Source organism: Dermacentor variabilis, chromosome 6 (assembly GCF_050947875.1).
Source record: "Dermacentor variabilis isolate Ectoservices chromosome 6, ASM5094787v1, whole genome shotgun sequence".
Classification (NCBI taxonomy): domain Eukaryota; kingdom Metazoa; phylum Arthropoda; class Arachnida; order Ixodida; family Ixodidae; genus Dermacentor; species Dermacentor variabilis.
The window spans coordinates 151,237,219-151,263,858 of record NC_134573.1 but is presented as its reverse complement, the minus strand read 5'-3'; the positions used below and the strand labels follow the sequence as shown (position 1 = coordinate 151,263,858).

The 26,640-nt window shown below is 44.2% G+C and overlaps 2 protein-coding genes across 2 annotated transcripts in view; one reads left to right on the top strand and one right to left on the bottom strand.

Annotated features, from left to right (window-relative positions):
• Positions 1-6,362, bottom strand: part of LOC142586325 (SEC14-like protein 4) — a 55,101-nt gene extending 48,739 nt beyond the window's left edge. The window contains exon 1 of the mRNA XM_075697573.1: positions 6,162-6,362. Coding sequence (XP_075553688.1) covers positions 6,162-6,200 — 39 coding nt within the window. The 5' untranslated portion in view covers positions 6,201-6,362. The remainder of the gene's footprint in view (positions 1-6,161) is intronic.
• Positions 1-26,640, top strand: part of LOC142585482 (SEC14-like protein 2) — a 93,058-nt gene that overhangs the window by 16,470 nt on the left and 49,948 nt on the right. The gene's annotated exons all lie outside the window — the stretch shown is intronic.

Sequence of the window (26,640 nt, the reverse complement as noted above, 5' to 3'; positions counted from 1 at the left end):
ACACAGCTTCTGTGTTGTAAGGTGCATCGGCAATTCCCGGAGTAATTGCAACTAGTGCTACGTACCGGTGTGAGCTTAGATTGGCTTCACCAATGAACGAAAAAACAAAGCAACATGCTGAGTTCCGCTATTCTGCATCTTGCATAGTGCACAGTTTGAAAAGTAAGGCGTGAAAATTCCCAAACATTTCGTATCCAATAATCACACATACCTGTATGATTCTGTTTGGTCATCTGGGGGTGTCGAATATGGAACTTATGGATGTTGTTATTTTTTTCAGCAGGACTAGCAGTGATGCTCCAAGTTCACCTAAGCACCAGTATAGCCGAAAGTGACGCACTTTTTTTCATAAAACTTATGTACCAAATTGTGTTTTGATGATACCTGGGTACCGCAGTACACCTATGTTTATACTGCGAGAGTTGGAAATTCAGGAAAGCGCCCAATAAGAGAAGGCAACTAGCCAGCTCCTGAAGAACCGCCCGCACACGTGCATAATCTACGAAACAAAGTAAAAAGAAATAGACAGTCACTTAAGTATCCTTATGTTATTTGAATGTGAAAGCATAATGACTTCTTTAATTAGTTGGTTACGTCCGTGATACCTGCCATCATACATTGTCACGTGCCCTTCACAATTCTACCGTAATTCGCCTTAATCCACCTTGCTGCAGTATGCACCAACCTTAATCCACATTGATCCACTTTAATCCACCTTAACCCAGCTTTCGCTAATTTGTGCGAACCCTAATCCACCTTAATCCACTTTAATTCAAGGTAATCATCTATAGTTCACCTGCATTCACTTTATTCCATCTTAAGTCACCTTACTCTAACTTGTTCTAACTTTATTTCTGTATTACTACTGACGTCATACAAGATGCCGATGACATCACTGATGATTATGATTTTTTTTGCCGCTAGTAGCGGACAGCGCTGGCTTTTCTGTCTCATGGGACATATAGTGCTTTCACATCTCAGCTGCCAAAGCAGGGAAGGCCCGCTCCACGTCAACGGTATGCAATACAATGACACTTTCCGTTTCAATGCTTTCCTTTTCTGCCGAATACTCGCTTTCTCGAGAACACAGCTGAGGTCTAACACGACCTTGAAATAAACGAAGTAAACAATAAAGGGGTGGTAAGGCCTGTCTTCTAATCGAGGCTACGCCTCGAACAGAAGACCTTGATCACAGGAATTCTAGGTGGGCGCCGGGATGGGCACGACTGAAAGTGAACAATTGCTACTTTTATTATGACAGTCACGTCTCCCTTTCTGTACGTGAAACACGTATGATTACAGAGTTGTTCATCTGGATAAACGCAAGGTGGTTCGTATTCGTTACTTATAATCGTAGATGTAAACATATAGCTAACAAATTTTGAAGCGGTGCTGACAGCTGCCGAGGCCCGCGCGAACTCTCGCGACATCACATTTAGAATTGCTCTGAATTGTTCGATTTGCTCTCTGTGGAAAGCCCTAAGCCTAGAAAAAAAAGCACGGAGGCGTCCGAGCGTACCCCAGCGTTGGCCGATTGTTGCGCTGCTTTTGTTGGAGGTGTGAGTGGGATATGAACAGCCGGAGCTGTCCCGCCAAAATAAGCGCGAGCACGCGCATACATTGTACTTCGCGTGTCAGTTTCGAAAGAACAGAGAATAACGCGTTCACTAAAACAGTGTGTGTCAGTCATTTGCTACTGTCATCAAATTTACAGTGAAAGGAGCAGCGAGAAACACCGCAGCCGGATCGGGTCGGCAATGCAGCGACTGTCACCAGACGATTTCTTCGGTGCGCCTTGACAACTGCCAACTGGGATTCTCGATCATACGCTCTGAAAATGCTATTTCAGTTTCAAAAGCGCTACAACTTCCTTTCAAGAATTAAGGCCTTCGAAGTTTCTGCCTACAGCTCGCAATATTGCGCAACAGAACACACGTGGGCATTGAAACCGGATGCGATCGACCACGGCTCTTTCGGTGTACGGATCCTCATTGAATTGGACATTCTCCGGGCGTAATAGTAGTCGTGTGCAAAGAGGATCTATGCCAGATATACGACATGAAAATAATTTAAATAAAAAACGCCTACGACCGGCTTGTTTTGCAACGTGCAATACATGACGAAATGCGCATGAGGGAAGGGCCACAGCCATGAAGACAGTAATCAGCGGCGCCGACATCCGCATCCGAGTCACGTTCCTGTGCCACCTCAGTCTTAAGAAACGTGCTATCCGTACAACAGCAACGTCGAACGAGAAAGCCAAAATTTCTCGAATTTAGGCAGCCTTTCTTTTCGTGCCCGTGACTACCGACGGAGGGGATGTACCCTAACAAAACGGAACGAATAAAGTATTGTTACTTAATTCCTAGCAATAAATATAACCTATTATTGAGACACCCGTCAAAAATAAACAACTCTGTCATTTTAAACGTCCGAGAAGACTATTTCCAGCCGGTTACATTGCTCGTCGTCGCTGCGAGTGGATTCAATCAGTCACCCTTTACAGCGGTCTCTTGACACATAGTCATTCGTACTGATGTCAAGTTCTTTGTTCTGCTGGCATTCCACAGCAAATTGCGTTTTAGTTGAATCTAAAGCGCGTCTATCCCCGCCCCCTCTACTTTCTTTTTCTTTTTTTTAGCGCTCCCCGCGATATCATATAGTTGAGTGGTTTTTATATCACTGAAAAACGACGTAGAAGCTATTGAAAGTTCCGCAGCAGGAGGAATGCGGATAAGTTTCAGCACTAGTCTAAGAGAACAAGCGTTTCTTGGATTGTATAATCCATCGGAATGTGGCCTCTGGAGTCAGTAATCGAACCCGCCACCTAGTATTGCGTGTGCAGAACGCGATAGACATTGAGCTATCGCAGTAGGTATTGCCCCAACATCGACACGTACGCTGAAAGAAAATATTTTCAAAACATAGCAGGTGCTAATATTACGTGTGCAACCTTTCCCTTGGAATCTTCAGTCATTGTAACAAGGTTTTTGGCTCGCAGAATGAACACGCGATTAGAGGAGGAGGAGGAGGAGGAGGAGGAGGTGATGGCGGAGGATCTAAATTTGACCACGACGCGGTAATGTGCACCGGTTCGCGTATTCCTTGATCGCTTGCAAGGCTAGTCTCCTCGTTCGAGACCCCGCATATAAGCTGAAACCGCCGTGAATGAAACAAGGACACATATAAGCCAAGCGGAATCGACCGATGGCCGACGGTTGGAAAAATGCTGGGGGAAGGTCGGCTGCCAATTATCGCGGCATAGAGGCCATAAAAGGAAAAAAAAAAAGGTCTTGCTAAGTTTGTTTGCCAACCACGTCGGCACGTGAATCAGTAGAAAAATGACGTGGGACCGAGTGTGCTGTACGGCCATTATTCAGGGACGGCTACGACAAGGTCGTATGCAAAGTGGGAAATACGTCCTGCCGAAGTAGGTCGTCAACGTATTGTATCAGGCGGATTGAAAAGCAATTTCACGCACTTCGACGCCAGCCCGATACGTTTTCGCCAGTGACTAACTTGTATTAGATTTCACTGAATAATAATTCTAAAGATTTTTCTGGAATGACAAGTGCTTTTTTTTCTAGTTTGTTATAACAATAAGGAGTTTATTTTCGTTTCTTACTTCAGTGCAGTATATTGCCTTCCCGAAACCAGTGTACCACACAATCCTTCTCTACTGTGGCATTTTTCAATGGCATCGAGCGTTGTCTTTAATGATAGGCAGATGCATCCAGTATTTTTAAAAGAGGTATTCATATGTTGATAACGTAATTTCAGTTATCTATTTGTTCTATTCTATGTGCACATGGTTATGTGACACAAGCTTCAGCATTTTTCAAGTGAACTGTTTCGTAATACATTTTAAATGAATATGCTCTGTTCGGTGCAGCACATACTGTACTGTGCATGCTGTACAGCAAGAAGGGTGCATGCTTGCTTGTCATCGTCCAGAAATATGCAGTTTCTTAAGTGTAACACATGCTAATAGTCAATCTAAGCTCAATGTAGGGCCAGACATAAGCTCACCTACAAATTTCTGTGGGCCATACCAATGAAAACACTTCGTCATGACATCGGAATCCTGTACCAATGTCCATGTACCATTTTGGAGACAAATTGGACATCCACAAGACGTCCAGTTTTGAATGTACTATCACGGATGCCCCAAGGCTATCCCATATATGAACCTTTTCCGGCACACGCGCGACTATTTGTCCTTCAACTGAGGTTTTTTCTTTTCGTTTCCTCGTAACAGAATCATGTTGTATCGCATGTTCGAATTACAATCCCCTGCTATCGTGTCTTCAGCTCATGTGTACGTCGTACATTACGAATTTTCTTAAGCAATTTACTTTGAACACTTCAGTTAATTCAATAAATCACTTGCGCTTGACGGAAGGCCCATATGAATGAGTACGTTGCACTTCTGCACAAATGCGTACGCGCGTAACGAGAGCCCGAAATGTATGTGTTCGTGATGCATGGGGGTGCGACCGTAACAGACATTATAGCAAACACCGCGCAAAAGGCCCTGACATGTCCGCAATATGTATGCAAAATGCATATGTCGGAGACGTATGTCCACAGGACGTATTCAACGTGTTCCTAGGACATCCACGTCCTGACAGTAGATGCAAGGTCGATCCAAATAGGTCGCGAAGCTTCGGGCGAAAAGCGGTTCAGTACAAACTGTCACCGACATCAGCAAGGGTGGCTATGGGAGCAGCGATTGAAGCGCGACTTTGTTTGGAGGGAACAAACACTGGGAAAGAAAAAACAAAGCTCTTTTTTTTAATTCAAGTGGGATGCATTTAGACTCATTCAAAGAAAATAAAATTCCCGGTCAATTTTATATATTCGTGACGAGTCAAGAAAGTACAAGTTTATTTAATTTTATTATTATAAATAAATATATTTCTTTTCAGCGCACATTGTTACAGGGGGCGTTGACGCCCCTATCACTCGCAATGCATTAATGCACCTCTTGAAATGTGCAGAAAGGCGCGCTCGTAAAGTTCACCTGCTGAAATATGCCCCCCCCCCCCCCCCCCCCCACCTCACACGTTGTGCTTTTTTGTTTGTCGAACTGTGTCTGAAATTGGTGACGCGGCTAGTTTCATCTATTCTTAAACTTTTCAGTTAAAAGTAGTTTAGTTACGACCGCCAGATAATTGTGTAGTTGTTTCCGTGCGACTGCGCTGGCCGACGGACTAGGCATCCGACGATGGGATCAGCACTCTACACTGAAAGCTTTCGTCGGCCTCCAAAGAAAGTATGTTCGGTGCAGGGGTACGATTTCGACAACCGTACGGCTGGCCATTTCCTGCATCGCTTTCCGTGCATAAAGCTCGAAGCGGCCATCAAAGTCGCAAGGCGGGGCATATTAATATACAGCTCTAAAGGCAGGCCAACAAAACAAATTTCGCGCCTTCGAAAACAAAATGACGTCACTTCAGTTTTTAACGGATATGGCGTCACATCATTTCTTCTTCCACCGGAAGTGTTCCATCCACATAGAGATGGCGCTAAGCCCCATGAACCGCCGATGAACCGCCATGTTTTGAACGTATGGGCTCCTATGGAAGCTTCGCTACCAGGTATATTTACCTTGGTAGACGTCCATAAGACGTCATTGTTGTCGCTGTTATGTTAGATTCGATACAGGACCAGATCTTATCAGCCGACCTACAAATTTTCGTGGGCCATGCTAGGTTCGATGTAGGCCCAGACATGTGACAACCTTCAAATTATCAGGGGCCATACTAGGTTTGATGTAGGCCCAGACATAGGCTTACTTATAGATTGTCATGCCACTTACTTGGTTTGAAGCCGGCCAGGTTGGCAGCAATGATCGGCCCTAGGTCGGCACCCTAATAACTGGCCGATGTAAGGCCGATGCCAATCCCCAAGAACGGACCAACCGAAATCGCCAAACATGGGCCACACGTGTCACGCTTGGCCACCATATACTTGCCCGACATTGGGCCGAGCAAATGTTTCCCATTTGGAAAAGAACACGCGCCACAGGACAAGCGCAGGACTTTTCTGTCCATATTTCGGTCGCGTTGTTTCGGCTTACGCCGGAGAAGAACCAGCTTTCCCCTGTCCAAGATGTCATCCCTGCCCCGCATGTCGTTCCTGTCGCGCACGACACTCACCTGCTCGAGTGCGTTCCGCTCCTGCGCGTCGTTTGCCATTCCGGGAATGTGTTCCAATGTGCCGCCGCCACTGCTGCCGCTGCTGCTGTCACTGGAGCGAGGTGCGCGCGACGCGACTTCACCGGGCGATGCCACCACTGCCGCGCGTACAGCAGAGGCCGAGCGTTCGCGTACTCTCAAAGCGCGACTCTCGACCGAATTTGGTAGCGCGCGCCGCTCGTCGACCGGTTCGGGAACGAACCTTGTCGAGGGTGAACTGTTCCAAGGATGCGCGAGCTCTGTTCGTACGCCCTTTGTAGGCTTATTTCAATGCATGCGCACGTCGTTAATGCTACTCAGGAGGACATTCGGCGGGCAGCAAGGTGATCACTGGGAAAGAAAAAAAAATAGGCTACGTGAACCAGCTGCTGGCACGAAACTTTCTGCTACGATCGACTGACTTGCATCACTGACGGCTGGAAATCCTAAACGACATTGACTTGTTTTGCGACTTCGCTTTTATTATAATGTGTTCGTCCTCTCCACAGGAAAAAAAACTGTGCGAGGAAGACATAGGCATTTCTAATGGAAGATGATCGTAACCTCTCTTTTTTTTTGAAGTGAATATTAGGAGAGGTTGGCGCCTTTATGGTGGCACCGGCTACTCCTTGTCACTTGGAAAAGGAAACAATCGTGGCGTCCTTGAACGGCGTCATTGCCTTTTATCTGAACAGGCTTCCCTTGTTTTGGCCGTCTTGTTCAGCCGGTGGAGTAGTTTAACAAATGGGATGAGAGTGGGAGGTCTCTGCGTAACGACAGGATCGCGCATTCTGCCAGCTGGTGCACGGTGAGGCTCATGCTTGCAGCACGATCAAATGAGCACACCGAACTACAGAGACAGGCCGCGCTTCCTTCTGTGTTTTTTGTGTTCGTGTTCGTGTGGCGTCTGCCATGTTATTAAGCTGCGAACATAGGTAATATAACTGTGTATCCCTGCGGAGAAAGAGCGAGTTAAAATTAAGAAGGTAGGGAGGTTAACCAGAAAAGCGCCCGGTTGGCTACCCTACACATGAAAAGGGGTAGCAGGAAACAGAAAGATGAGAGAGGCGGAAATCGACAGTCCCGTGAACACATGCGTGCGCAAATAAAATATCATGTGGCCATTTTATTTGTTGTCATGCGTATAACACAAACCCTTTGACCTAGAAATAATGCCTTCGTAGCCTTGTTTCCAAATGGACAGAGACAAGACTGCATATACCTGCCCGTGCTGCAGCGCCGCACTCAAGCCGGGCTTCTTCGTCGCGACACAACTTCCCCGTCTAAGTTGTGACTTGAAGTTAATTGCGTTTTCAAAAACCCACTCCGCGCTCATCGATATGGTTGACAGGGTTCCGAAACTGTTGACCATGTTACGAGTGAGTGGCCTCAGTTTGGTGAAGAATTTCACTTCTATGTATTAGCACAATAAGATGACCAGCCTTTGTCTGTACACAAGATCAAAAAGTGCCTAGAATGCTATGCAGTGGAGTAGCTAGGTCGTCTGGCACCCGGGGCCCTTAGCTCTTCTGTTACACCTCCTCCGCCCCCCCCCCCCCCGTGTGTTTGTAGTCGAGGAAGGCGAGGATATCGACAATTTTCGGGTGTCTTCAGACGTATGTGACACCCCCCCCCCCCCGGCATCCCCCGTTGCTACGCCACTGATGCTATGTAAATTGCATGCTCTAGTGGGGCGTATTAATTAAAACAGACAGACAGACAGACAGACAGACAGACAGACAGACAGACAGACAGACAGACAACAAGCCATAAAACAAACAAACAACCAAACAAACCCAGCGTTCATCTATCGAAAAATGGGAAAATGAACCAGTGCAGCCACGTGCAAATGACCTCCCATTTGCAGCTGTACTTGTATGCTGTCTAACCAGACTGTTGTCGATGCCTTCTGTTTTTCTACCTATGATATTGACATTTATTTCCTAAATTTCGATCAGCGACGGCAGTCTGGCTGTATAGAAATTGGTGACTGAAACGAGAAGGATCCATCCATTTATGAGCGTTCGGCCAATCAGGCAAAGGTCGTTTTTGAATAAGGCCACCGTTCATGTTATCGAAGAAATTCCGTTCAGCCGACTCCGTACCTGCATAATTTCTATCAGCTTTTTTTTTCTGCTTCCGGCAGCGGAAGCGCACTGTTTCCACACTTTGCCTACGAACACGTGTAGCTTTATGAAGCAAACCTACCGCCAGATATTTAAATGAATGTGGGCTTGTCCGTGCCTTATGACGCACGGTAAGGTGGACATGGCGTAACGTGTACATGTAGCCTGCAATGTTTACTTTCATTGGCACATACGGCGGGGCAGAATTCTTCGCTCACCTTGTTCCGTGCGTAAACCCATCTCTGAAATGCGGCTTTCGGCGACGCGGGAGAACGTGTATTGTGCGCTAAGCCACCGTCGAGGAAAACACCAAAACATTCCTTGGCGTCGTGCCATTCGCTGGTGTTAATGCACTCATCCGTGAGAGAATGTCCTTCGGAGAGTGCAATCGCGTCTGGAGACCGCAGACGGCCGTGGCGGGGATTCAACTTTCAAACCAAAGCACCGACCCCACGTGTATCTTTTCCCTTTGCGTCGGCGCGTCGAAAGATGCAGGGTTGGTGCCATAGGCGGAAAGTTTTCATTTTCCGGAGGGGTCTGGGGCCCGACCAGCGTACCGAAAGCTGTCACACACACACACACACACACACACACACACACACACACACACACACACACACACGCACACGCACACGCACACACACACACACACACACACACACATTCTAATTTATCTTGCAAGGACAGGCCAAATATAACTTTTTCGTTCCCCACATGAATAGTCCTCCCAGCGTCCTTTTGTTTCAGTTTACGTATTGAAATGTTAGTTCAAATTATAGCTCAAGACTATCATGTCTGCATGTCATATGTTTACACATATGACACGCAGACATGGTTCAACAGTCGAGAACGTCAAGTAAACACGCCTTCCGAAAGGTTCGTCGTCTCTTCTTTCCTGCATATGTAGCGTCGGGACCTGCGTGCCGAACTTGGACGAAATCCCTTATATATATATATATATATATATATATATATATATATATACGTGTAGAAACTTCGTGTGCCCTCGGAGTATTGTTCACTGAAAGGACGGCCTTATATGAGAATTTACAAAACCTCATAGTAGGAGACAGTTCAATTGCACAGCCCGTGTCTTCTCCCACCACCAAGAATCTGGAATCTGGCCTTTACATGCTTTTTTTTTCTTCTTCTGTGAGTCCGAGTATAAGCGATCCTGCGCATGACTGATGTTGGGTCTGATTTCGAGTGAATCCGGCTTGGCCTCATTTCGGTTACTGAGTGAATTATACAGGGTACCCAACTATCATGCACTAAGGCATAAAAAAAGAGCAGTTTCGTTACTCGAAGAATACCTATAGTGCATATTGTTTCCAGTACAGTGGAGTAGCCGCCAGTAATTCTTTCGTTCCTGCAATTTAATTCGACAAGTACAATTAATTATCTCATTCCGGAAGTACTGTCCGAATTACCAAAGTGTCAATGATGATTTGTAAGCACAGCCGCGGGACATCTAAGTGCGGTATTTTCAGCGACGTATGACACGAGCGCCCTACGGCACCAAATGTCTTGGCGTTCACTACGTCAACTCGATTACCTCTTCTACGTGAAGGGATGCATAGGCGATTGCAAAAGATAGAAAGAAAGAGAAAAAGGAAGAGAAAAAGAAAAAGGACATGTTTTGTTAGTGCTAGTTCGGGTTATGGCGTTATTATTGTCTCCGTATTTCTTCAGTGCAAGTGTAACGCTGTGGAATGCTGTATGCATATGTTTTTAGAGCGTAGCTCTTAGGCGCCCGTTCCTGCGTATCCTGTCGGCGTCGAACTTCGGCGTCCTCCCTAGGGGTAGCCCAGCGAACGCGGGAAGCAGCGAGGCATGAAATACGGCAATAGCGAAGAGAGAGAAAGAAGGAAAGCGGAGGAGAAGGAGATGACGAAAACGTGAGAAGAGTGAGTGAGTGAGTGAGTGAGTGAGTGAGTGAGTGAGTGAGTGAGTGAGTGAGTGAGTGAAGAAACTTTATTGCAGGCCCGGCGAGGACGGCGAGAAATTGAGATGCAAAAGCGACTACTTAACAAAATTTCACTAATTATGTTTTTACTAACTACATTATGACCCACATTGCAATTTACAAATTCTAGCCGTGGATTTCGCAAGGCGAATCCGATTGGTACGAATTTTCAAGATGACACCAGTTTCGAGATATAATTTCCCAAACTTTGCGGAGAAATGCATTGGCGTTCCAGTTAATTTGCTAACAAGCGTCGTTTCATGCACTGAAACTCACAAGTAACTTGAGCGCCAATACATTTCTCCGCAAAGTTGGGGAATTTATGTCTCGAAACTGGTGTCATCTTGAAAATTCGTGCCAATTGGATTCGCCTTGCGAAATCCACGCCTATATATAAGAGAGAATGAAGAGGAAAGGCAGGGAGGTTAACCAGATATGAGTTTCCAGTTTGCTACCCTACACTGGGGATGGGGGATAGGGGTTAGAAAGATGACAGAGAGGAAAACGTTAAAAAAAATAAAGGTAAAAAAAAACACGCACACATGGAGGCACACAAACAAAAGGCGTTCCAGTTAAAGTCGTTCACACAGGCTGGTAGATCGCAAAAAGCGCAATAGCGCTTGCACGGCCTTCTTCTGTGACGGTACGTCCTTTCGATGTTGCAGAATTCTTTTTTCGGATAGCGCTTGGTCGTCCAGTTCATCAAGTTCGTGGCGAAGGCATGCCCTCTGTGTACTGTACTGCGGGCAGGCACACAAAATATGGCCAATTGATTGATAAATTGCAATATGGTTCATAAGATAATTACCTAGAAAGTTAATTAGTTGATTTTGCATTTCAATTTTTTGTGCAAGTAGTGTCCGCCGCTTCGTGTAGGCCGGCTTATAAACGAGAATTGAGGTATCTGCCACAGGCAACCTTTAAAAAAATGTGAGTGTTCGCTGAAACACCCCGTATCTATACATATATTTACATGCATACGGTGCACATATACACAGTGCGCATTCGTGCAATGAGCCGGCGAAATTTAACGTTTCTCTGCAATATCTGTGACCTTTAAAAACTCTCTAAGAGCTGTGAGCGTTCTTGATGACTATTTGTAAGACAAAGTCCCGACAGCTTCTTTAGGCTCAGTGGCCTTCAGTCGGGTCTCATAAGTTTTGACGTCGGACGGTTCATTGGCTCAAAGTGTCTATTTTCTACCCTAAGCGTGGTAAAGGTAATAGAGCAGTGAAATGGAGCGACAGAGAGAATACAGGACACAAACATACCGAATACACGTGCACTGACAAACACGTCCTGCTTACACTCGAGCACTCAAGTCTGTTAAGGTACTGGGGAAGAGCTCATGTGGCTTTTTGGGCAGAGGAGCGACAACACCAGGATGCCAATATGTATGAAATATAAACTAAACGAAATAGTTGCGTTCAGTTTGAAAAGACTTTTCCGGAATCTATGTTACCTTGTATCCGCTTCAACATACGCCATGACTGAGAGATATAAACTAGCACAAAATTAAAGGGGGCTAGGAAGGACACATGACAAGGGCTCAGTTACTTCTGGTTACAATAACCACCACTTGTAAGTGATCATCTGTCCTACGTCCTTCCTATTACCTGTCAGTTCTGTACTCGTTTATTTATAGCATATACCAAATCGTAAAACAACGCGCATTGCTAACGAAATACCTCATGACATGCATACCATTAATTTATTTCGAAGTGCAGACACAATTACTCCTTGTATTTTCCAAAGGGCACGGAAACAGCCTCCTGATACCGACGACACACCTCGGCACGCGTTCGCGGCTATTCAAGGTCAACCTAAGGTCGCGCGTCGTCGGAAGGCTTTCCAAAACCAAAACACTCGGAATCTGCAACATCGACTGACGATGTTCAGGCCCACCGCTCCTGAATGGCATTGGCCGCCGCGTTGGCAGCATGCATCAGTGAAGCTGAACTGATAGAAATATCCAGGATTCCTTGAAAGCTTGGAAATCAGCAGAGCGCTTGAAGATTTCACTACCAGCACGCAGACAAGGTCGACCCTGTTCATTCAGAGTTTCACCGTGAAAGTCTTTTTATCTAGCTGTGCAAATGGTTTGAGAATCGTCCGCAGGCACCTAATAGCCCCGAGCGCGACCTTCAGGGCCGCTGAGAAGGCCACTCGCCTGGCATCAGGGTCAGTACTCGCGTATGTCGTCTGCTGCAGTCTAGGCGGCGTACGCCTGTCTCCCGCAGTGTTTCCGTCTGTTCGCTCTAGTTCTCTATGCTATAGTGCACTATCGACGGTCCTCCGCAATAGGTCTTTTTCGGCTAATTTTATCTGTAAATATATCGAAAAATGGCTCAACACTCTATTTCTCGACGGCAACGTTCACAGTGCAGGCTGATTGAGCTCGGTTCAACGCGTTTCGAATTTTTCATGCATGGTTCTAAACTCTAGTGTGGCCTTTCGATGGGGATAATCGAAGCATAGATGTGAAAAATAGGTTCATTAGGACATCTTGTCAAGAGACCAGATTATTGTTTACTGTTGTGCTACAAGCATGTAACAAACAGTTACTGCGCGTTAGTTCTACGACAGTAGTTATTCTCGTTTTACGGTGCACATTCAAGTCAAATCAGTGATCTACAGGTTTATACTTCTTCAGAATCAGTTATGACAGCTTCGTTTCACAATGCTGCAGCTGCTCGGCTCAACTTTCTTGGACTAGATATGGCTCTTACACCGTACAGCTGCAGCCAACAAGAAGACGAAGCCTCACAGTCATGTGGGACTCATTGAAAGTGTAATTATAGTGAACATATTATGATTGCACTTTCAGCGTCATATAGGCACACTGAAACCACATTAGTATGAGGCCTTTGGCGTCTTGTTTATTCGGCGGTGTATTGTAGACTGAGGAAGTGAACAGCTCTGTACTTTAAAAAAGTATAAGCTTCGTAACATCGTGCTGTACAAGGTACACCTTCGAGGCAGCACAAGATCAGCTCTACTGCCCAGAGTCTAACGTAGGCTCGCCAACTGGGACTATAAAGGTATGGGCCATGGTTTCAGTTCAAAGTTGCAGTGAATGAATGGGTTTCGTGAGATTAAGTAGCCCACCGTAACAGCGTTTCGAGGGGGGTGTGCAATATTGTCGACTGAGGTTTTTTTTGCAGGCTATAGAACATCCTATTGTCTTTAAGTAGTTTGGCTCTCGATCTTAAAGGGAAGCTTTAGCTCCGGGGCTCGTAAGTAAATGGGAACGGAGAAATCGTTTTTTTCGACAACCACTAGACCGACTTTGATGAGATTTGCTGCATGTAAGGCAATACGTTAAAATTTAGTCACTGTAGAAAGCGAATTTTCAAATTATGCTGCTAATCTTATTCTTTTGAAATATCTTTAAGAATGATTTCACGAAGCTCAAGTATAAGCATCAAATATCAAGTTTACAATCTGACTTAGTAGTAAAAAACGATATCATAATTCTGCGAACTTCCCATAATTATGCATCTAAAACGTGCAAAATTGATGCAATATGCATACTCTAGCATACGCCGGTAATTTGTGAGTAGGAGTTCAGCAAAACACCCGTAAACACTGTAACAACTGCACGTAAGCAATACATTAACATATAAAATTTGTCCGCTTGAGATGGCTGTAACAGGTGCAACATATAGAACTGCAATATCGGTTTTTGGTGTAGAGTTGCGCATTTCTAAACTGCTTCTATTATTTTAAATTTACTGACTTTCGCCAATTTTTGTAAGGGATCCGAAGTTATTAATAAATATACTGTTTGGAGAGTTGTTAGAGTTCTAATTTCCCTCTGAAATACAACAAATTTTATTCGGTTTGGTACAGCGGTGGTCTCATAAAAGCACTTCTGCGTTTTACATGTATTTGATAGGGAAATTGGACTTGGCTCCAATTTAGAGCTTCCTCTTAACCATAAAATTTTTATTCGAGGCGATTTATGTCCATGTATTCGTGAAGTCTATATTATATATGGCACTCAGTCGTGCTAAAAGTCCTGAACAGCGCTTCTTCAGAGCAGCTCTTCCAGACAACAGAGACAGTAGTAAAATGATTCACAGAAAATTCGCGTCTACCAATCCTTTTTATTAGGATTGGGCGAATATTCAAAGTTTCGAATGCGAATAGAGTATTACACACTAATCATTCGTATTAGTATTCGAAAGGGAACTATTCAGTACCTTCGAATATCTGGAATTATCCCAACATATCGCAACAACGAACCGTTAAAATCTTGTTACGGTTCTCTATCTGCCAAACAAACTGTCGCATATTGCCAGATGTGAGGCGACAAAAGTTTTAAAAGGAATGCAGAAACGAAATAAATGATGCAAGTTTTGTTTTCGATTTCGCTGCGGAAGCCTACATAACAACTTGTGAGTATAAGAGATATGCGAAATAGTGCTAGGGCGCTTCGCCGCACACCTAATTTGAGCGAACAAGGTTAGTGGAGCTTGGGCTAGAAGCGTAAATGTCACCGTGCTGGCCGGTTACAGCAATCCTGCCGCCTTGCTTCCCGGCGCCATCCATGCTTTCACAAAGTGCGTCTCCCCTTTAACTGCGCTACTAGCGGGAGCGCAGCCATCTTGATAACTGCAAGTTAGACGTGTGGGAAAGCCTGCCAACGGAATTTCGCAAATCCCTAACTTCGTGTAGTCTGTAATTTAATGTTATTAACAGTCGAGCCACGCCGAATTTTAAGCTTTTCGGATACGACCAGAGCTATTCCGCTAGCAAGTAGCCCTTTTACCTGTGCGTAGGGCTCACAAATCCTTGTTTTTTTTTCTTTTACCACAACTTATGACCTTTCTTCGGCGACCATTTGTTTAGCCTTCTTGTAGAGCTCTTTACCATGCAGGAGGCATTATATCTTGGAAATCTTGGTTGAAACTAGGCTCTAAAGATGTTGAGAGGCTATTCGTGCAGTTTTTATCAAAGGGGCACTGACACGAAATTATGTGGGCTCTGTTCTTTTGCACTTAATAAAGCTATTGATCGAATAATCACCCTTAAAAACTCCTTTGCTCCAGTGCCCGACGATTGTTTATTCATATGCTCTCATCTCACGACCAGTCACGGTTTCGATTTCAAAGAGCGCGTCGTGCCCCGTGACGTAAGATGCGTGCTCGTAAACTGCGATGATCGAGTGAGGGCGCAGACCTGTGATGCATGCTAGCGCACCGACTGCCATGACATCTTTGTTCCTGTTTCCTCTGATAGTTCGGTGTTATTTTCGCGGTAAACCTGTGCATTGTTACGCCAGCGCATTACTTCGTTGTGCCGACGTCCACTACGCAGTATGATCCCGGCACTAGAACGTATTTGCTACGTTTTAGCGCGTCCGCAAACTCCGCAGGAACATCAAACCCCTTTATTCCGGAGAGTAGCGGCACTTCTACGTCTTTTTTGCCGAACTCTCACCCGCGCCAATGTCCTGATCCCTTTCCTCCTCACTGCCGCTGTTCCCGCGCTTCCCGCGCGCTGATTGGTTGCGGGGCGCGAAATCGCTCTATCAGCTGACCTTCACGTCAAGGGGACTTCATGAAACTTGTTTACGCTATTTTTATTTCTTTCCGGCCGCCATTCGCCTGCCACATGTTGATCACGCTGCGACGGCACATGTGTTTTCTGCAAGAATGCCTGGATGCTTTGCTTTTCAATGCCGCGGGAGGCCGGAAAAGGGGCCAGCGTTGTTCAAAATGCGCCGAGGAAAACGGGACGTCGTGCGGCGCAACAACAACAACAACAACAACAACAACAAAATATGGTTGCACAACATCGGAAGAAATGACTTCGTCCCTTCGAAACACTTTGCGAGGCAAATACTTCACTTCTGTTAATACTTGTAGGCAAATAAGCACGAAGATTTTTATAATTTATGCGAGCCACACTCTTTGCTAAACGCATCACAGTGCAGCACTGCACTGCACATTTCGCGCGTGTAAAACATGTCGCAATTTTTTTTTTCTAAGCTGTCGCGTCATGATGCAGTGTTTTTGTTTTCTTTTTCGCGTTTATGTTTAAGCCATGCCATTTAAGCCAAGCCATTATATTTAAGCCATGCATCATTTACAATGTTGTGCGTGCGGCACACTCAGCGTTCGCCTAAATAATTATTTCTTTCGTTTACTTTCATAACTCTTGTGTATAGCACTTGGGAAGCCGTGGATGCGTGATACTTCTTGATCGTTGTATGTTTGTGTCTGTCTCTCCGCGGCGAATAATATTTTTTTTTCATACAAGCCTTTGTTTAACGACCGAAGGCATAAATCCCACTATGATCACTAACGCCTTTTGACATGTATACAATAAAATTTGCTGCATACGTGCACCTTCTTTATGGAACAATGTAATTAAATAGAAATACACCGGAATATGTTTCTTGCCTCGAATATGCTCGGAAAGCGCTATCACGTTTCAGTTTCATTTTGCTGACGATCAATTCGAGCCGAAGATATTGCAAAGTTATGGAAAGAAAGATGCTTGCAGTGATGACTGTTAATGCAAACATTTTTTTATTGTGTATTCAGTTTGAGGAAGAAGATACTTGTGTGCACTTTTTCTTACCCATACGTGTGCTATTCTGTTTACTGTATGAAAACCATGCCGCTATGAGAACTGATTAGTCATAAATAAAGTTATATATTGTGTGTGTGTCTAAAACTGTGTCCACCGAGTATTTTGAGTTATTGCTTGAAAATTCTTTTGCAATAAATAAAGATCACAAAAATTCATTGGTCGGCTCTGTTAACCAGTTAAGAGAGCTTTCGTGCATGGTGTTAGTTCACTGGGCACAGTACATTGCGCATATATTTAGTGCAAGTTAAATTTCGTGTTCGTTACAATTGTACTTGCGTGCCCTTGGAGGCTGCATTTGTATCATGAGATTATGTTCACCAGTAAAAAAAAAAGGAAAAAAAACGAGAGAGAGAGAGAGCTTTCAGGTCACATTAACTACTCCGAGGCTAAAGTAGAAGAGCACTTTTTTTGCGAATCGCCTACCTGTCGCGAACGCTTATTCACGCCAATAAATCCCTGAACCATCTTTTCTTTCATTACTTACTATTCGTATCCCTAGAAGCTTGACAGTACCGTAGGGTTAAGTGTCAGACATTCTGGAACACCGTCGACGAATGCCCTGAAGAAAAAAAACATGTGTATGAAAAGTGCTTTTTTTTTCTGTCAAGCCAAATAATAATAATTATTTAGCCAAGAATTTGAAAATCTGTCCTGGTTTTTGGACCGCGTGCTTTAGGCGCCCGCCCTTTAGTCTCTGACTTTCCTAATGAAAAAGAAAGAATCACTTAACAGTTACTTAAAGTCATTTCGGCATCCACAGTGCAGTAACCAGCCACCAACCCGAAAGAAAACCGCGTAACTGTCGTGCTTTATTCGCGGCTTGTCACAGAATACGAGCTACTCGCATTGAATTTTGTCCCTTAATTCTGGTAACATATACATTTCGTAAGCTGTTGGTTTATTGTGAAGCAACGTAAGCAGAGTTCAAGGGCGTGCATTGCTTCTTTTATTGACTCTTCACGCATCCCCAGAATGCTTCTCGCGTAGTGGCATTGGCCCAGGTGCTTACGACGCACTAGGACAAAGGTCGATTTACCGCAAAGTACCTTCGCGTATATTCTTGCTTATCTTTCTCAAGCTTTCACTTTTAAAGTCACGTATATGAAATGAATGCAACAACTGTCTGCGCTGCTTCAATTTTCCGCTTACCGTACTCCGCCGAGCCACGCAAGAGCGCTTCCGCTGTAGTTTATCTCGTACTATTCTATGGTTGGATGGATGGAAAGTAGGAGCGTCCCCTTTGAAACGGGGTGATGGCAGTTGCCACCATGCTCAGCTTTTTTTTTTGTTTGACTGTGTTGTAAGTTATTAAAATTCGCCATTTTCTTTAAAGGCGTCTTCCTACACTTTTAGCCTTATGTCACCTCTCTGCTTTTGAGCCACCAATCCTCCGATCGTTTTTTGCTGATTTCCACCGCATATTTATTTACATGACTACATATTAACTCTGAACCCTAGGGCGTCAGGAAGCGTGACTGTGCCCGCATCGACATAGGGATGGGTACCATCACATTTTAGCATGAGGTGTTCTATTGTTTCTACAGATTTACCACACACAGTACACGTGTCTTCTTCTTCATTAAATTTCTTTTTATAGCTCCGCGTTCTAAGACATCCTGACCTAGCTTCAAAGAGTAGGACACTACCTCTTGAGTTATCACAAAATGCTTCCTTCCTGATCTGCTGCTTCCAGTATCGATATAGTTCAACACTATGCTTCTTTTCCATTGAATTTATCCAATTTTTACCTTCCGCGTTTTTAACCTGTTGTTTAATGCTCTGTCTTTCTCCGTCCTCGTGTCTGGCATACTTACTGGGTCGCTTCCTAGTTCTTTTCCGCCATTGTGAGTCAACGCTCTTTCTGTATAGGTATTTAAATACCTTAGCAGCCCACCTGTCATCGTCCAGTTTACTGGGGCGTTTTTCGTGTAGCATTTTACTCTGAGCTTCCCGTGCTTCGAACGATGCCCAGCCCACATCTCCCTGTACTGCTTGGTTTGTGTAAAATTATTTGGCAGCACGACCTGCCGAAAGTTTACCGCAGTCGTGCCAGTGTCATTAGGCGATGAATTCCACAATAACGTTCCAAACGGCCGAAACAAGCGCGCGCATTGATTCTTGCGCGGCGCACGTCCACAGAGAGAGAGAGAGAAAGAGAGAGAGAGAGAGAACTTACAGCCACTTACAGCTGCACGGCGGCCGCTGGGGCAGCGGCGCACCCGATCGTGGAAAGGTGAAATCCGAGAGGAGGAAAGCCCGGACATGGAGGAGAGTGTCGCTACCTTTTAGAGTAGAGGAGTTTTACAGGAGCAAAACTGGTGGCGATATCTAGTGGCGCAATGTCTAACCAGAGATGTCGCAAGATATTGGTGCAACTTATAAATTCTACCTGTCTGCTCGTGTAAAGCGTTGGTAACATAACCGTTCACGTGCAGTACTTTTAGGATAATTCCCTTCGACAATAACACTGGCCAACACTGGCACGAGAGAAAAGAAATCAGAGAAAGCGATAAATGACGTGTATTTGCAGTTTCTGTGCACACCGACAGAGAGCGCGCGTTCTTTCGTCATAGTAAGAGGCGATTGGAGGATTGGTGGAAGAAAAGTAGGGAAACGACAAAAAAAAAAAAAAAAGGGAGACGTGCAATAGCACAGTTCACCATAGGGGATCAGAAAAATTGGTTGTAGGAGTTCATAGTGTTTTTTTTTCTTTTTTTCTTGTTTAACCTAGGTAGGGCATTAGGCAGTATAATAGCACGAGCTTGGTGGCGCAACCCACCGCCGCATTTCAAAGGGGACGCTCATAACATCCATCCGTCCATGGCGCGAGCCATTGAGAGGCAGTTGTTGCAAATGACGGCAGACTCCGTGCCATAGCCCGGAAAACTTAACCCCTATTCTTCAGTGGACTGCACGCAAAGCTTTGGCCGGCACCACATACAGTCGCAAACATCTCCTAAACATAATATATATAAAAATGGTAGGCGACCCTAATCTTTGACTTAGGGGTCTCTTAGTGGCATTCGCACATCGGCGATGGTGCTCTTTAGGTCAACTTTAGGCGAATGCAAAGCACGAACCGAACTTGGAGACAACTGTTTTCCAATAATTAGCCTGTTCAATATTGTGCCACCTTCTTGTGTGTCAGGCCATTAGCGACGTCATTGCTTCCGCTTTCTACTTCTGGCCGGGTTTCCAGGAATTTAGCCAAAGTCGTGCTCACGTGGCGTGTATCGATTCTGTGCTTTGGTTTGCGGTAATTAGCAATTCCTAATTAATTCTAATTATTCCAGACACTACAGCAACTCAACTTGTAATTAAACTTATGTTCTGATATATCTATAACAAAACCAACGAATTTTGTAGTGTACTGCTCTTTCTTTTTTATTCTTTTCTGACTTATTTTCAATTTCGTCTTCGGTCGTATCAGTGATTCTTATTTAATTCTAATTAATTCTAATTATTTACGGCACTTCAGTAACTCAACGTGTAACTAAACTTATGCTCTCATATCATATCTATAATGAAACCCATTAATTTTGTACCGTAATATTTTTTTCTTTTTTTCTGCTTTATTTTGACTCATCACCGGCTTTGCTACTACCGGCCACTGCTCCAGTAACCTCTTAGTCGTAAACGGTAAGAACGTTGCACGCACACTTCGTTTGCGCACGTACGTACACCTCTGGTACGGTCAGTGCAAGAGACTCAATGCGAAGTATGCAAACAATGCTGAACAGCGAGACAAGCCAATGACATCGCACGTCAACAAAGTCAATCGCTGAAACTCGTGATGTAACATTGCTTACAAAGAGGGCCGACGTTGATGATTACATCGATAGGTGCAGCACTTTCTAAGCTGCATTTACTTTTGATACTTTACAGATGATCCCTACGAGCTCGCAGCAATGTATTCTACCAGTTATTTCGAGTTCAAATTTTTGTGTCAGTCACAAGATAACGATTAGTTGTCTTGTGTGTAATACTGATTCTTTGTCCCTGATAGCTGTTTCTTATGCTAATCAGTACAGACGCAGTGCCTAATTACGCAGAAATAAGCATTCCTATTGTAAATACGTATGTGCGCCTGCGGTTGACTATTCGATATTCGATTCGATATTCTATTCCTACTATTCGTATTCGATGTCATATCAGAAAATTTTGGTACTCGCCCACGCCTACCTTTTACGGATTATTATAGTGTTTACATTTTACTCGGCTCGATGGAAGCGTCGCAGCCTGTATCCGTCTCATATGCGCATTTGTAATGTTCACACCAAATAGCAAGGTTGCTGTTCCGTATAAGATGCAGTGTCTGCTGGCACTGAATGATAACGGGAGTCTTCACGTTCTGAGCAAAACATCTTGCAAATTCATAGGCGCTCAATTTGCGGGCGGTCTTTTTCAGCAAGTGTTATCGACACACATGGGGCACCTGGACATTGCAAGAGCAGGAGGCACCTTCGACTGCACATAGCTTCCAATATATAAGCGAAAATTTCCACGAGTCACGTGGTTTCAAAAAAATCCGACGACTCCTAAGCACTTTTTATGAGTTGTGAATGCGAAATAATTAATGTCCAATTGAACGGCCCTGAGTGGTCCTTCGAGTTATTAACTCCTCACGGGCAAGCGAGCGCATTGACATGCTTGGAGTCTTTTGATTTATTGTAAGATTCGTGACAGAGGAACACAAGACGGGGACAAAAGGAACGTGAAAAAGTGTTGCGTCGTTACGAAATGTACAATGAATCCTAACCAACTGGTCCAACTTGCCATCTTGACGATGTTTTGATTTGTTCTTACCACGGTGTAATAAAAATATTCAGGTCATGAAGTTGAAGTTGAAGTTTATTCAAAATAGGAAACGTACACAGGAAATAGTGCACAGGACTTCTGAATCCCTAGCTAAAGGCTAGTTGGGATCCATGCTAGTTATTATTTATAATCATAATGGCAATACGACAAAGTATAAATAATTCATATATACATAAATATTCATCTGTAAACACAAGGCAGGGTACGTGTAATAGCTACAAAAAGTAATTTTTATGTAGTAACTATACACTGCAAGTGAGAAAGAAAAAAACATGTATACACCAGTGAGATGAAAACCCTATGCGATAATAGTAGTGAGTGATAATGGGATTTCACTAATATTGAGAAAAAATTTGCTTGTTTTACTTCTGATGGTAAGCTGTTCAATAGAAGTGCTCCAGTGTTGTTTAACCTTCTGCTTCCATATACATTATACATTCTTGGCAAGCGAAAGTTTCCCTTAAGTGCACTGCGTGTATTGCTTCTGGAATGTAAAAAATTACATAAACTCAAAGGGCAGTTAGTGGTTGTGCTATAAGGAGTATGCAATGCAGTTTTAAAATTAAGTAATAATTTGAAAGGCAGTGTATTTCAACTTTGAAACAGCGGCATTGATTTAGCATTGTAATCCGAAAAAATCATAAATCGCAAGGCCCTTTTCTGAAGAACTACAATAGGTTCTACATGTGAAACGTACGTGTTACCCAAGATGCAATACAGTAGGATAGATGGCTATGGAATATGCTAAATTGTTCTCAGAGTGGCAGTGTCGGAGTAATAACATCATTTTACAGCATAAAACAAGCCTTGCTCAACTTTTTACACAGCCATGCAATGTGAGGCTTTCAATGAAGATGCTCATCTAGTGTGACACCCAAGTATTGAATTGAACTCGCCCGCTCAAGTATATCATGGTTTAGAGAAAGTGAACGACATTCCTTTAGAGGTGCTTTCCACGAAAAAGTAAACAGAACATATTTAGTTTTCTTGGTATTCAGAGTTAGCTTATTTGACGCGAACCACTGGTTAAGACTTCCAAGTTCATTATTAGCCACTTGAAATGTTTTGTCCAAGGAGTCTAGCGCACAAACTAAAACAATATCGTCTGCACACATCACAGCAGAGAAGTTTTTTAAAGCATCAGGAAGATCGTTTATAAATAAAGAAAAAAATGCTGGACCCAGTACTGAGCATCGTGGGACTCCTGTAACAATGTCAGAAACTTCGGATTTGGTATCTGCTATGGCAACTAGTTTTTCGTTATTGACATAGCTACGGAAAAATTGAAGAGTTAGACCTCGAAAACCATAGCATTCTAACTTATTTAGCAGTATGTCATGATCTACAGTGTCAGATGCTTTTCGCGCGTTTATAGATATGCCTAGGACACTTTTGTTTTTGTTCAAGTGAGAATTTATGTAATCAGACAAAGCTAATACTGCTGTGTGTGTCAATCTTTTAGCCATAAAATCATGTTGGCAATAAGACAAAATGGATTTACGTTCCAGAAATGAAGTGATTCGTTGGGCGATAAGTTTTTCAAAGACGGTGTTTTAGCAACTTAAGACAGATATAGGACCGTAGTTTTCTAACAAATTATGGTCCCCATTTTTGTAAATTGGAATAACCTTAGCGATCTTTAATAAGTCTGGATAGGTAGCAGTATAGAAAGAGAGATTGAATATTTTTTCTAATGGCTTGCACAGTATATCACTACAATGCTTTAAGGCCACTGTGAATATTCAGTCGTGACCAGTAGAATGTTTGAATGGCATGCCATTAACTATGGACACTATCTCCTCCGCTGTAATGTCCACATAACTAAATGAGTTTGTCGTCCTTTCCGGGTAAGTAATAGACGAAAGAAGAGGCACTTTATTAGATATTGCTTGACCAAGCATACAGAAGCACGAATTAAACGACGATACTAAGGATTCCATCGATATTCCTAAGATTTTCAAGTCTGGCATTGTATATGCTCTAACCGATGCCTTAATTACCGAGTTGATAATGCGCCATGTAGCCTTTGACTTACCAGAATCACGGACTATTAAATTTGTGTAGTACTCGTTTTTACGAATACGTATAGCGCTAGTTACTATATCTCGAGCCATACGAAATTTTTGTTCATCATATTTGTTACCCCTATGTGACTTTAGTGTGCCAAAAGTCTTTGTGTTTAATTAATTTTAGCAGTCCTTTCGTCATCCAAGGACACATAGGAGTACTATAATATCTATGTTTCTAAGGTGCCTGAGGATTGCGCTAAAGCATCACACAACGCTTTGCTGAAACTGTCAAATTGCTGATTTTCACTTTCTCCGCTCTCGCTCTCGCACACTGCGAGTGTGAGAGCGTCCTTAGTACAGTATAACGGGAACAACAAGTCATACGATATTGATGCGGTTACCGCTCTCTGAGAACTTCATTCGATTTGCGGTTTGTTTGTACCAACCTCTTTTACGCCACAGCTTGAGGCTCTGGGCAATATGCCACTGGCTCTGTGCCCCAAATAGGCAACTTGGACCAAAGCACATGTGCCCTCCTTCTTCTTTGTCCTAGACAAAGGTTGGTTGGTTGGTTGTCGTGTGGCACATTCCACACGACAACCACACGACAACCCCTGCTTTGTTGTACAAGCAAACCAGTCCGCCTCAAAAGAACGCATTTTCCACTGTCGCATGATGAAGTGTACCATGCCATGTTCGCATACAAGAGCAAGTAATAACTATTCGGTGCCATAAGGAAAACAAAAAATGCCATATTTGAGAGATTTCGAGAAAAAAGTAGTGCGGAGCGCAAGTCAGAGAAGCCCGGATACCTCGCGGCCCCGTGCGTTCCGGCTAGCGGAATGCTGTAGAAACGCTGCACGTACACTGCTTGAAACGACCTGTGAAAGAACAGCTTCCCTGTAGTGCGTTTCGGGAAGGGCGCAGAAAATGCGGCGTGAAGCTGCTGCATCTAAAATGTTTAAAAAGAACACCGGGAAAAAGATTGCATCTTGCCGGCGCTCAAACATGCATTGACGGTTGGCGCGTATGAGGTTGTACGTGCGAGGTTTTAGTGATCTCGGAGTGGCGCTATACAATACGTGAGCCGCGATAAGCAAGGACGTGGGGCGGGGGGAGGGGGGGGATGGTATCTGGAGCACGTGATACAGCTCACTTAGAGCAATTTACTCGAACTTTTTAAGTAGCAGATGAACTCCTCGCGGGCAAGTGAGCGCATTGACATGCTTGGAGTGTTTTGATTTATTGCAAGTCGTGACAGGGCAACACAAAACGGTGACAAAGAGAAAGTGAAAAAGTGTTGCGTTGTTACGAAACTTACAATGAATCCTAACCAACTGGCCCAACTTTGCCGCCTTGAGGATGTTTTGATTTGTGCTTACCACGGTGCAATGAAAGAACATTCAGGTGTTAACACTGCGAGTGCGAGAGCGTCCACCGTATGTTCGCCAACGCCCGGGCAAGACTGGGACCGCATTTCACAGCGTTTCGCAGTTTTAAACTCCTCATGTATTCGTCATATACATCTACAGTATAACGAAGATGACAAGTCATGCGATTTTAGGGCGGTTACCACTCTTTGAGAACTTCACTCGCTTTGCGGTTGGTTTGTACTAACCTTTTTTACACCACAGCTTGGGACACTGGGTAATATGCCACTGACTCTGTGCCCCAAAAAGGCAACTTGGACCACTGCATATGTGTCCATCCTTGTCCAATCTCCTAGATTGGGTATGTGCCACACTGTTTAAAGATTACTTTAAAATATCGAACGCACTCGGCAGAATCGTACCCGCGTCACGCGCGCTTCGAAATAACAGCAGCCCGAAGTATAAATGCGCGCGGGCATCTTGGAGGCCACGCGCGGACTTCGCGGCGGCGAAGCTAAATGGCGCAGTGAGTCAATAGCTAAATTCAAATACTGATATTTCGACCTTCATTTTATCATCTAATAATCAAACTATTATTTTGAAATGACTGCCTGCAGGTTTTTTTTACTAGGTTTACAGGATTTTGCCTAGCTCGAAACCGAACCACTGCACAGTACGCATGTGATTCTGCGCAATTGAGCTACAGCAATAACCAAGAACACGGTGAACCGATCGGCTCTATTTCCTGTTAGTCAAAATTAGTTAAAATCAACAAATAATTAAGACAAGGAAAGCATAGGGGAATGTAACTGTTATATTTATTTGAAGAATAATATTTATAGTAATCGTAAAGATATGGAAGGGAAAGTTGCCATTCGTTGGAAGAAGAAAAAGAAACTAGTGTATTTGGGGTGATGCTGTGTCCGCGTCACAGTAGCAGATGATCGTGAAGATGCCAGTGGTAAGGTGCGTAGCATGGACCCTTAAATACAGAGAATGTAAAACATTACGCGAGGCCAGAGCGCTGGCTAAATGTCCCGATGGGGCTTTTGTCCAACGTTCCCAAGTAGTGTTGTGAGATGTGTGGCAGAAGGGTGATGAGAGAGAGAGAGAGAGCAAGGAGAGGAAAGGCAGGGAGGTCAACCAGAAGAGCATCCGGTTTGCTGCCCTAGACTGGGGGGGGGGGGAAAGGGGAATAGAAAAGAAAAAGGGAGACAGTAAGCACTGAGTGCGTATGGGAGGGACACTATACACAGGGACACTATAAACAATCTCTTAAGCCGGTGCACTTCAAGTATTGCACTAGTGCCTTAACCGATTTTCGAGCCAGTGACGGGTGTGGCCACGGTCCGAGTATCTTTGACTCGCTGAAGGGTCTCGAGTCCAGACGGTGTAAAGTTGCCCACAGAGAGAGGCGTTGGACATCGTAGCGAAGGCAGGTACACAATAGGTGCTCGATGGTTTCCTCGCATCCACAGGAGTCGCACAACGGGCTCTCGGCCATTGCCAAACGATAGGAGTATGCGTTCGTGAACGCCATTCCCAGCCACAAGGGGCACATCAAGGTTG